This window comes from Acyrthosiphon pisum, chromosome A3, assembly GCF_005508785.2.
Source record: "Acyrthosiphon pisum isolate AL4f chromosome A3, pea_aphid_22Mar2018_4r6ur, whole genome shotgun sequence".
In the NCBI taxonomy this organism is placed as follows: Eukaryota; Metazoa; Arthropoda; class Insecta; order Hemiptera; family Aphididae; genus Acyrthosiphon; species Acyrthosiphon pisum.
In genome coordinates this window covers 23,709,625-23,722,870 of record NC_042496.1, presented here as the reverse complement: position 1 = coordinate 23,722,870, position 13,246 = coordinate 23,709,625, and the positions used below count along the sequence as shown (strand labels likewise).

Here is a 13,246-nt window from a genome sequence, read left to right as displayed (position 1 = left end):
ACTAATTAATAAACAAAAACGTACTTATAGTATTTTTATTTTTAAATAATTAAGTTGATCAAAATATTGAAATAAAATCGAAATCGAATATAAATAAGCAATATTTTAATTGTATAGTAATTACACCGGAATTATATTGTTTATATCTCAAATATATATCATTATAAATACAGATATATATCTCACTACATAATATTATATTATAAAAAAAAATTAGGTAAGTACAGCAGTTTTGTGAAACCAACAGTCTGATTTATATAACTACAAAAATAATAGATAACAAAAAATATCAAAAACCTAATTTTAATATTATTTTATAGTTATATAATAACCTATTTTAAAAGTTTTTTTGTTTTATTTTAATTGCTTTTTCAATAGGTTTTAAGTGCTTCGAAAAATATCAAAATCCGTAATCAACTTATGACGAATTAGTGGCGTACTTACCGAATCATTGGACAAGGACCGGTTGGTCAGCCGGTTGTTATTGTTGACCACGTGATAGGATTTCATCCGCGTGGGCGTCGTTGGCTGCTGCTGGTGTATGACGTTCAGCGACGTCGACCTGGACACGGTCGTACCGTAGCTAATGCCACCAGGCACGTCGCTTGGCGTCTGGTCATCTTCCTCGTCGTACTCGTCGTCGCGACCTGAGTGCCACCAATCCACGCACCAATCGCGCAGCCACGACCACGTCAGCAGGCGTCTCGCTTTCTAAAAAAATACCCGATCACCGTTAAGGTTAGTTAGGTGGTTAAGGCGTATGTGGGGTAGGGTAGGGATGGTAGGAGAAAGGTATGAAGAGTGGGTGGAAAAAAATCTGACAACATGGCTGACAGTCGAAGCTGTTGTCAAAAAATGCACCGTGAAAAATATATTAAAAAATAATATTATATAACTTATAAAGCCTAAAGAAGTTATCTAAAAATACGTATTGTTCGGTCACAGGTCAGAAGTAATAACCCTTATCTATTTAAATAATATATATTATAATATGTAGGTTGTATAGGTATAATATATTACGGGTGGAATAATAGAAAATACTATGGAGAAAACAGAGTCAAAAATAATGGAGGGCCGAATCATCCTCAAAGATGTTCTTAAAAAATACGACTTTTAGGACATAAAATATATTTTTATTATTCTAAACGGAGCGTTGGTGCACGCAAACATCACTATTGGCAACTGACAAGACCTCGCGTGGTTTCAACAGCGGTGACGCCAACTTCAGTCTTCGCTAAACAAACCATTTTTTTCCTAAGACCACTCACATATTTTTCATGCACTTATTTATTCCTTTCAGTTTTCTATCCTCGACAGAATTACTCTCTGCCATAAAATATTTACTTAATATCTTATAGAATATATTATATAGAATCAAAATTGAAATTCAAATACAGTAATATAAAATCACACTGCTACATATTATGATAACTTAAAGAAAATAGCACAAATCCACTTATAAAACCTCTCCCTCTGCCACGACTGCTCAGTAAGTCGCGTTATAGCTGTTATCGGCCGTCGAATATTATTTTTTTTTTCGAACAATATGATAAATTTTCTTAATACGAGTTTATTTTCTGTTCACGAAGAACGTATTATAAATAAAATACAAATTTATTTATGTTTTCTGACATTACAGGGATCCTTTTGCCGAGCAAACGATTATTATCACGGTCCCTGTGGGAATTCGTTAGGTTTCCGTTCCCGGACTAAGCCACCGGGTCGGTCCAGGAGGAATGCACGCGGTCAATACGCGCGCTCTAGGGTCGGACTATATGCTCTGTATATAGACTCGCCGTCTCGGGAGTTGCTCGCATTCGACGACTAACAAAAACGAATTATTTCGGGCAACTCCCGGGAACGACTAATCGGAAGTATAAACTTCCTTTTAACGGAGGGACATATAGATGCTCTATAGATAATTTGATGATGTACCTACGTATTTTTATGGTCATTGTGCTTTCGTGGTTATTTCTTTCTATGTAATTCTTTTTCATCTAATGATATTATAATAATTTAACATTACGTCATTACTATTTTATATCTATAATAATTGTATAAGATACAATCATATCTGTCTTGATATTTTCCCAACATTAATAATAATAATTAAATTTTTAAGACATTTTATGTTAAATTGTTTTAAAAACATTATAAAATATACTGAAAAAAATCATTGATTTATCATTAGCTTTTTAACTTTTCGTTAAGTACCTATTAAAATAAGTATAATATATAAAATATTATAATATTATACTGTTCTTTTTAACAGAAGTATATTGGCTTATTTTGTATTGTTATTAAATTCGTTAGTTTATAAATACCAATGAACACTGAGAGTACGCCTTGCGCAACGAACTGGTCTCATACATTTCTCGTCGATCCAACGAATTTACTTGATTCGACTCGGACCGTATGCGACCCCACGATTCCTCGTGTTGGTGATCGCTAAAAATTCCGAAAACACAGAGTATTAAATTATCATTAGTAATTACCGCCGCTGTAGGAAAACGATTTTCGGTGTTGTTTTCTACGTTCTCACTTGTGTGGTTTGTTCATGGCTTGCAGATTCGGCAAGTCTTTTTGTCTCTTTTTTGTCTCTCTGTATATTCGGAAATACAGAAAACACATGACCGTTACCGGCACGTAAAAGGCGGCAATAGCCGTGCCGAAAGTAATGTACTGATTGGTCAGTATGAACTGTATGTAACACTGAATTTCGGGCACGGTCCGACGACCTTCTATGATCGGCCACAGATATATCCAAGGTGGCCATAAGCCCAGTGAAATGATCCACGCGGCCGCTGAAAATAAAAATCATATATTGAGTATAACTGCTGTTATTGTACGAGTCGCGTGCACTTCAAAAGTCACAGAGAATATACGCTGCAAAAATATTACATCATTATCGCGGTGCATTTTGACGAAGTTCTGTATATTAAACAGTTTTACGAGACTAACGGAAAACCAATTTAACAGCTCATTAAAATCGTAGGTATAGCACAAGTATAAATTAAATCTCAACAACGCGTCATCACTTGATTAAAGATTGGTCCACTTAATGAACATTCTTTTTTTAATATTTATATATTCACATAAATATAAAATAAGGTACCTAAATTGAATGATAGTAATTATTTCTTTGATTATTCTTAACCCATTTATCGACCCATAATATATATATATACATATAAATTATATACTAGAATACTACAACTGTAGCTGCAACGGCCATTAGAGTAGGTATTAGACAAATAAAAAAAATTAAGAAAACGGAAAGATATTTATATAATTATACATTATATTTTTCATTTAATAAAGGAATATTTTTCACGTCGAATATAATAATTTAAAATGCGTCATAATATGCTGTTGTTTGCATTGACAATCGATTCGTTGCTATTGAATAAAACAAACTATATGAACACTGCTGCAACAGCTAAATCACAATTATTTGGTCTACTACAATCTGTATCAGTATTTAGGATGTTAGTATGTTACTTTAATACTTCTCAATCTACACCGTAGCATTTAATATTTTAACTGCAATAATACGAAAGTGCCCGCATGAAATCATAAATTCAGGATTTGGGACATAAAAATATGGACATTTCATATAAGTAATGTAGAAAAGTATAGCAGATATAAGACACCTAGACAATACTATACAAATAAGTACCTAGGTAGAAACTTTTTGATAACTACATTTCACTTTATTATTTTTATGACTTGACTACCTTAAGCCAACATACATAACAATTATCATATTTAACGTGTTGTTCACAAACAAATCGTCAGCAAGAAATTAGTAAATATTTCATAAGTTATAAACAAATATATATATTAATATTTTTAATCTGCAATTATTCAAAATACGTCTCATTCTTTTGAAAAGCTTATAAATTAAATAATACAATTTTAAAATATGTTTGTGCTTATTTCTACGAATTTAGTGCATACGATTATAACAATATTGGTTGCATATATAGTATAAATGAATATTTGAACTCTTTCAGTGCTTTATAGAATTTTTATTACACCCCGAACCGTGATAATAATATAATATGGTACGTTTCGCTGTTCACGGCTGCCTATCAAACGCTCTACATTAATCAATATTTAATAACGACATCTTCATCACGGTCCGTAATCCGACTGGCTGCATTATAATATATATTATGTACTACACTATTACCCTGTGTAGTATATTGTCATACAGCAGTCTACTCGGCACGACTGTCAAATCATCTGATATAGTCGTCCGTATAAGTACCTATGTGTATAATACGCGAATTCGACAACACTTGTTGGCAAGGATTAGTGACAACGCCCGTAGTAGTAACCCACACGATATTATTTACAATTTACATTGTTCGCGCGGGACCTATATTATATTATTATTATCGTATTAAATTACATACGAGTTTTCATTGTTTCCTGGTTTTACACGTTTGGCGGTGTATCTGTCTGTGTATGTACATAATATTACTATACAATGCATTAATCTTAATATAGTCTTCAACGATAAAATACATATTACACTTGTCATAAATTTATTATATTAAACGTCTCTGTATGAAAAGTTTTAAAATTCACAACGCGTAGTACCTACGAATATCTGAATACGTCGGGTGGAAATGTATAGCTTTAAACTAAAAACTCAAGGTGGATGAAAACATAGATAAAACCATAAATAATAAATATTAATTATTGATACACGATAGCTCTGCTCTATTTAGAAGTGTCGAGTGGTGTACATTGAGTAGGTCACTGTACTAATGGACGTGTTAAATTTGAATTCAATGATAAATCCTAAGTCAGCATATTATATTACCAAGAATATTTCATTATTTATTTATATTGTTATAAATAATTTATTTTTCCATTAGTGATAATATGGTGCAGGGTTTAACTAATTTCTGTCAGAAACAAATTGCATATATATTATATTATAAGTTTTAAGTTTATATTTATTTTATATTTTTATGAATTACAACAGAATACTAAAAATCATTAAGTATTTTTGTTTAATTGTTTAAATATAGCATTTTATTTCAATTTGAACTTGAAATATCGTTAAAAAGTTGTGAATTTGTGAGAAACCTTGTATTTAATTCTTAAGCTATTTGAATCAAAAACAAAAAAGTTATCACTTATCATATATAAACCAAAACTAAAGTAAACAATTTAAATTTTCTATAAATAACACAAAAGATCCATATTATTAATTATATATTTTATATTATTATTAAGATTTGATGAAAAATTCAAGTCTACAATATTATTCATTTTTCAGTTACAGCCTAAAACAAAATAGATTTTGTTGAAAACTAGTTTAGTCTAAAAATTCAGCATTTTTTTTTTAATTTGTTACGATAATTTTGAAAAATAAAAGGAATTTTTTACTTTTGACCTCCCAAAGTCACAGTCCTAGCCATTGAATTACTTCGTGCCGGGGCCTGGGATCTGTCTTCAATTGGATAATGCACAGCAGACTTAATCAACCAACACTGCACAGTGACCAGTGTTGTAGATAAACGGCAGCTTACCCACATGCAAAGATTTCATGCGCGTTTCCGGTTTCCCAAACTTTTTTGGTACCACGGAGACGCCGGTCTGTTTCCGCTGCAATCTAGCTTTTATTTTAGGTTTCTCGAATAGCTGTCTACATCAGCAATGGCGCCTTGGCGATCGGGGATCTTCGTCGAGACTGGACTTATCGGTTTTATATGATTTTCCACTTCTAGACCCACGTGCCAGCTTTGTCATTTAACACACAAGAGTTCCAAAGTGGTTTTGTTTACTGTTTAAATCTACAAAATATTTAGTTTGGCTTATTTTCAATTATATTTGCCACGCAATTATATGTATAAGTGTATAACAAACGAAACTTTTCAATGAATTCTCAAACGTTAAAGTTAAAATTATTTTTTAGATTCTGAATGAAACGATGAATGAATTGATTTTACAATGATGTGTTTTTTTAAAATTTTTTTTTTGTGATTGTCATCACCTTTTAGGACAGTAGAAAAGTGAATCTAGTTGGTATTTTGGGGGTCAAGAGTAAAAATTTCCCAGTAGTTTTCAAAAGCGCCGTGGAAAAAAAAGAAAAATTAAGGAAAAACGGGAATTTTTACACTATAAATATCAATAAAGTTTTATTTGTTGGTTAAAAAAGCTTGAAAATTGAATAGAAGGCTCCTAGTATATTGTTTCAAAGGCAAATGGAAAAAATTTAAAATCATAGTCACAATTTTTTTTTTAAGCTTTTTAAGTTCAAATATTGACAAAATACGTAAAAATGACGAAAGTTTGCAAATTATTTTGAGTTAGAAATTCATAAAACATTTTCTTTTTAAATCTAATATTTAAAAATTTAATACAAGATTCCTCATAAATTTGTTTACTTTAATAAAAAAAAATGTCTACAAGAAAGTCAAATTAAATTTTTATGGGCGTTTGAAATTCATATTTTTACAACATTTGATACTCACTCGATTTCTCATGTAACGATTTTCTTATTTTGTTGTAATTAAAAAACGAAATGACTGTAAATACTTGAAAATTGCACTGAATGTTTATATTAGCATTTTGTATACACCTTAAAATTTTGAAAATATTTTGGCTAAATAAATAAACACCACTCACTTACTCATTGCTACATCTCAAAAACTACAAACTTGAAATTGTGATCTAAATGTGCAATAAGAAAGGATTTTCCGATATTCACATTTTATAGAGGAGGTCAAATAGAAATCTGAGATTCACAGTGGAAATTTAATTTTTTATGCATAAATGTTTATTGTTTTTCATTTTTCTGTGCAAACTTAAAAATAATTCATTTTTTTTATACTGGTATCGTGTCTTTAAAAATATTATTTTGATCCACATTTAAATCTATAAACTTATAAATAGATTTATATGTTTAAACCTTTCAAGATGTTGACTAGGAAAGTCAAAAATATATAATATAATTTTTGATTGCAGTAACATAATGACATGGTACCTATACATGGATGATAAGTGATAATAACATAATCATTCAAACTATTGTAGTATATACTTTATACTTGTTAGAGCTTCGTTCTGTCATATACCCCGTGCAATTGTTCATTTATAATTATTTTATAGAAAATATTTTTTTTATTACCTATTCCTTGTGACTTAATTTTACGTAAAAGGAACACGGTGTGTTTAAATACACCGAATGTCATCCGTATGACCGTACGGGCATACACTTTAACATATGAATATATTTTAATATTTAATTTACAATCAGGAGCTTAGAAAGTCTGAAAGTCTGAAATATCTTGAATAATGAGATAACTGAATAGGCATATCAAAGTGGTTTTATATTATAAAATGTGATTCGTGTCACAAAACTTTCCAATTATACTAAATTATCTGTGGTCAGTATTTTATAAATCACATTGTATATAAAAAACAGTTCTATCGAAGTATTTTGACTTTTAAAAGGGGCTGTTGGAAAAATGTAACTACAATAAAACTGTTTAAATAATAGAAATAATTTATAAGCTTTTCATTTCGTAATACGCTATTCTGATTCTAAAGACTATCATTTATAATATAGAGGACCAATGTTGATATTTCAATATTTGTATTACTTTTGGAGGAATTTGGTGTTTACAATAACAAATAACTATTAACAAGTGTATTTATTGTCAAAAGTCAAAACCCCATTACTTCTAATTACTAACTATTTCAAAAATCAAACATTTTCACGTTCTTCAACAATTTCTAGATAATTTCATGAATTTTCGCAATGTTGTCAATATCTCGACTTCGACGAAGGGAAATAGAGAATTATGTCGTTTCATCCGACACGTGAGTGGTTAACGTACGATTATAGTCTAAATGGTTTACCACTGGACCGCATGCACCAAATAAAAGACTTATAGTTTCTATATTTGACTTCTCCTGATATCTGTCCACATGTTATTTTTTTTAGTACCCCTGTCAAAACATTTTGGATTTGCGCCTGTTATAGAGAAAAGGTACAAGAGTTTTGGTAGGTACTATAATAAGTCTTAGCAAGTTTTAAATGAAAACTGCTAAGTAGCCTTTAGATGCGTCATGGAATATTTAGAAAGACTCGCTATTCGGATACCCAGTATATTGTAATGTTAACATGTTATGTAATGGTTACATGACATATTTTATTTGCCATTAATCAAGTCTATATTGAGAGGAATCTTTAACTAAAATAATGTGGGATAGCAATGTTTCTCATCATTAGTATTTATACCGTAATTATAATGTTCTCTATTGAGCTTTGTTTTATTTTTTATCTGTTAATAATCTTTGTTATTTTTTCATAAAAATAATATAAAATAACATTTTCTTATATTATTATATATTTTATTCAAAATATATTTATGATAAACTTGTATTCAAATTATATATGTATGACTTAATATGTTAATTATTGATTCAAATATTGTAATTACGTAATCCAGTTAGATGTATATTCTTTATTCCAAACAAAGACCATCATTTTTGCAAATGTATTAGGTAGGTACCTATATATTGAAATATACAATAGTTTTTAGCAAATTGGATTTTGTACTATGAGTGCAGTATATACTATATTTTATTGAAGTTTGAACTAATATTTGTTGTTGTGCTTTGAAAATTTTAAAACTTTTTATGCAATAACTTACACAAGCAATAACTAATAATGTCAAGAGTATCTGCACCTAGACAGAACTACATCATGTTAGAACCAGGAATGGATGGAGGTGTGTGTAGCTAACCAGCAAACCCTATTTTAGCTCATTTAATATTCACATAACAAATACCACATGTCCACATACTACATATAGGTATTAGAGATGTTGAATCTAATAAGCGAAATTGTTGTGTAGCGGTGTATGTCCTTTGTACTATATAGGTATGCACGTGCGTATCTACTATATCATATTAATATATTTAGACACATAGACATAGGAATATTTTAATGAGTTTTATATTTCATACAACTTTATTTTAGAGAACATAATATAATATCAGTGGCGTACGCAGAATTCGTTTATGGTGGATGAGTTGGGTTACCAAAAGGCAAAATTATGTTCAAACAAATTGTTTGTACAATTCTTATTATATTAAAAACGAAATGTATAATATATTAGGTAGTTGGTTAGCCGCTGTATAATATAACTAGATAGGTACTATATGTAATATAATCACTAATTTAACGACTTTCAGTGTTTTACGACTCAAACCCTGGATTAATATTTAATAATATAACACGGCTATCTACAACTTACACCGTTAACATCATAATCGTGTAGCACAAAATGTTTGTTAAAAACGACGATTTTATACGTGTACACTTACATATGAACAGCAACGCTTTGCCTTTGGTCCGCTTGGCCCTGTACGTCAGCGGCCTGGTGACGGACAGGTATCTGTCGAAGCTGATCAGCAGCAGGTTGAGCACGGAAGCGTTGCTGGCCAGGTAGTCGAGCGCCAGCCAGCCGTCGCACACGTGTCGACCGAACGGCCAGTAGCCGAGTATGGTGTACACGGTGAACAGCGGCATGGATATGAGCCCGATGAAGAAGTCGGCCATCGCCAAGCTGAACAGAAAGTAGTTGCTGATGTTCTGCAGCTGCTTGTCGATCTTGAACGACACCATGACCATTATGTTGCCGGACACGGTGACGAAGCTGAGCATGCCGGACACGAGCGCGATGAACACCGTCTGGGACAGCGTGAACCTGGGCTGCAGCGGTCCGCCGTCGGGCAGCCCGGCGGCGGCGGCGGTGGTGCCGTTCGAGACCACGGCCGCGGCCGCCGACGCCACCGTCGTCCACGCATGGGTGCCCGCCGCCTCGAGTGACGACGATGACGTCGACGCGGTGTACAGTGCAGACAACGCCGCCCGAGCCGCGAGCGCATTCATTACGCGGCCATTCTCGTCTCCATGGTGTCTCCACAGCGGGCTAGGCACTAGCTGCAGTGGCCGTTGCCGTCCATACCGCCGCCGCTGCCGTCGCCACCACTTCCGCCGCCACTGTCGACGCCGTCGCAGCGGTTGTAGTTGTATTCACCACGGACACCGCCGTCAACTGCACCGTCTCCGAGGCCGCCGCCGACTCCACTGCCTCGTCCTCCGCCACCGCTACGTGTTTTCGTTTCTGCCACCGAAAACAGAATAAAACAGTACAACATTATTACTTACCGTCGATGGCCTTTTCAATTTGTATATTATATTTTTGGGCTGGGTTTGACCGTAGGTTTAGTAGGGACCTATACGATTTTGTACATCCAAAATAGCTTTTCAAGTATTTACTGTTAGTACCTATATATAATATGCATGCATGTATAGGTGATTTATAAAATATTATATGACGCAAAAGTCAACAAGTTCAAATATCTGATTTTTATTTCAAATTTTAACAATCAAATATTTAATATTATTGCGTGTAGGTAATACGAGGTATGCATGTATTTTGTAATTGGTTTTTACTTAACCTTTTGACGATCATTGATATAGGTATATGTTATCAAAAGTGGTGCTAATAGAGCAATGACATTATATAGGTATACATGCGTTTTATCCTTTAATGTTATTTTTTTTATTTTATAGGGTTTTACATTATAAACCAACGTATATTGTAAAGTTTATTATACACTTATTCGGGACGTATTTATACGTCATCGATAAAAACATGGTGATAAAAGTGAGATGTAAATTATACCTGCGTACGTCATTGCTCTGAAAAGAATATATTTTTTTTCAATTTTCTATTTCTTATCGGATCCCTGACTACTGAGTAACATCTGTGTGGCTGTATATTCTTGATTTACTCATCAAAGGGTTAAAATAGGTACCTTTACCTTAAATATGCACCGATTATGTCGGTGTATAAAAATATTATTAAGTCAGATTTTAAATAACAAATTCAAGGGACCATAAGAAAATGTACCCTTAATCCTTATTGTTAGGGTTGAATGTATAATATGTTCTCATATTATTCGGCGGAACAAATAACATTAGATTCCATGAGAACGCATGTAATCAACTGACAGCTATACGCATAATACGAGATAGGTAACGAATATTACAAAACAGATTTAAACATTATATTAGGTAACATTATTTTGGGATATATAACTGTTTTATTGACGGAAAATCTCAGAATACAGTTAAGTTTTAAAAAATATTTCCGTGTTCTTTAAAAATAATTGTTGTTATTATTACACAACACTGCATAGTTCGTTAATCGTTTATTATAGACTAAAGTTATTATAGTGCTGTATAGTATCACATTACCATATTTTTTTCTCTGTACGCCCCTGTAATGTATATTATATAATTTAACTCCTGCAGCGCATTCTCCATCTTCGGTTAAGTACAAGCAAAAAACCCGACAATAAAAGTAACACATTTAGTATCAGAAATAATTATCACAGAGCCGTGCCAAGGCGGAGTCAAATGGGGCAAGTGCCCTATAAGGTGGCAAAAGTTGTAACATATTAAATAAGGGTGGCAAATGTTTAAGTATGTGCAAAATATTATTGTCCTGGGGCACCAATTAAAGTAAGCACGGAACTATGCAATTATGACTTTATAAGTGCAGTTTTTTTTTTAATTGTTTTGTGATTATTCAGGTATAGGAAGGTGTACCATATCCTTTCCCAAGTCCGTATTAATGGTTTACGAATTAGTTTAATCTTAATTAGTTTTGTACAACGAAATTTAATGGGTTTCTTTTTCGTGAAGGTTTAATTAATTTTGAGGGCCACCATCTCGTTATTATAATAATTTAACAGTTTCCTACCAATATCAGACATTACGCAACTTAAAAAGCACACAAAAAGAAATTAATATGTCAACAAAATTGTATTTTTTAACTTGATTTAACTTTTCTTTTTTTTTTAATACCAAATGTTGGTATTTTGAGATAGTCAGCTTTGTGCCAAACGTTTACAAGTAAAATAACTATGTATACGAAATGTATATGTACATCATATAGGTACTTTAAATATTATAAGTACGAAGTAAAATCCATGACGTACATCGGATAGCCATTCAGTAAGTTACTCTCTTTCGCTAACCCTCCACTCGAACTCACCACATGCTATCCACTGATATAAGCTGAGTTTAAATCACAAAAATTAAAATGATCGATGATAATAAATCCCCCCCCCCAAAAAAAAAATAGCTCCACGTTGATCTAACAACGAATTACAGTCGTAAATATTATATATACACGTTAATGTTATATTATTTAACCTGCTATAAATTATAATTAAACCATATTATTTTTAATAAATGTTTTATTATGCCGTTTTGAATGATATATTGTATAATATACATATTATGTGCACCAGCAACCAAAGGATAGGAAAGGTAGAGTGTTATTATATGTCACGTACGTTGTTAAAACGCCCTCTACACGGTGACGATCAATTTACCCTCGTGAAAACGTTATAAAAATAATTATCATATTATATACCATAGTAACAATCATAATATACAAATTTACTGGCCAATTTATTAATTTAAACATAAGACTCATTTACACAGACGTTTTTTGTTGTTTTTAGTTTTGAAAAATGTACGATATTATATAGTCAAAAAATGTACAAGATTGTTATAACAATTATAACACATAGAAAAAAATTTTTTTTTGGAAAATGGCAGTTAAAATGCCTATTAAAAAAAATATATATATATATAAAACATTTATGTAGGTAATCAATAATTATTATATAGCTATAATCTATATTTATCGATGTATTATAATTATCAGGGCTCGTAAGTTCATGCATCTGCATGTTTTTTTTGCTTGAAAAACATGCTAGCTGAGATACAAATCCGTTTCATAACAATAGTAATAATAATATGAAGTTTGATAGTGCATGTTTTTTGCATGTTTTGGGTGTAAAGGCATATTTGGCATATAGTCGATTTTTTACAGTCGTTAGTGCATATTATTTCATAAAAATATTTTTTAGACAAATATTTGAAATGTTTCTTGTTTCTTATTTACTTTCCTGTTTACAAAATTATAGTGTTTTGATTTATTTTTATTCAGTGAGCGTGTGACTACCTAATGTCCTAGTACCTACATACTTATTTAGATTTTATGCGTTTTACGAAATATCGCGGAAACAGTGTAATCGCTACCACTACCATCCTCCACCTTATAAAGTGGCAGCTTCTCACCAACCAGCATTTATAATTTTGTACATTGATACACTCTATAGTATAGTT

General features: G+C 31.8%; 1 protein-coding gene across 1 annotated transcript in view; it reads right to left on the bottom strand.

Moving 5' to 3' along the window:
• The window catches only part of LOC100164141 (muscarinic acetylcholine receptor DM1), a 38,005-nt gene that overhangs the window by 5,488 nt on the left and 19,271 nt on the right, over nucleotides 1–13,246 (bottom strand). The window contains exons 2-5 of the mRNA XM_008189110.3: nucleotides 9,358–10,160; nucleotides 2,543–2,804; nucleotides 2,325–2,448; nucleotides 445–711 (exon numbers count right to left, since the gene is read on the bottom strand). Of these exons, the coding sequence (XP_008187332.1) occupies nucleotides 445–711; nucleotides 2,325–2,448; nucleotides 2,543–2,804; nucleotides 9,358–9,925 (1,221 nt within the window). The 5' untranslated portion in view covers nucleotides 9,926–10,160. The remainder of the gene's footprint in view (nucleotides 1–444; nucleotides 712–2,324; nucleotides 2,449–2,542; nucleotides 2,805–9,357; nucleotides 10,161–13,246) is intronic.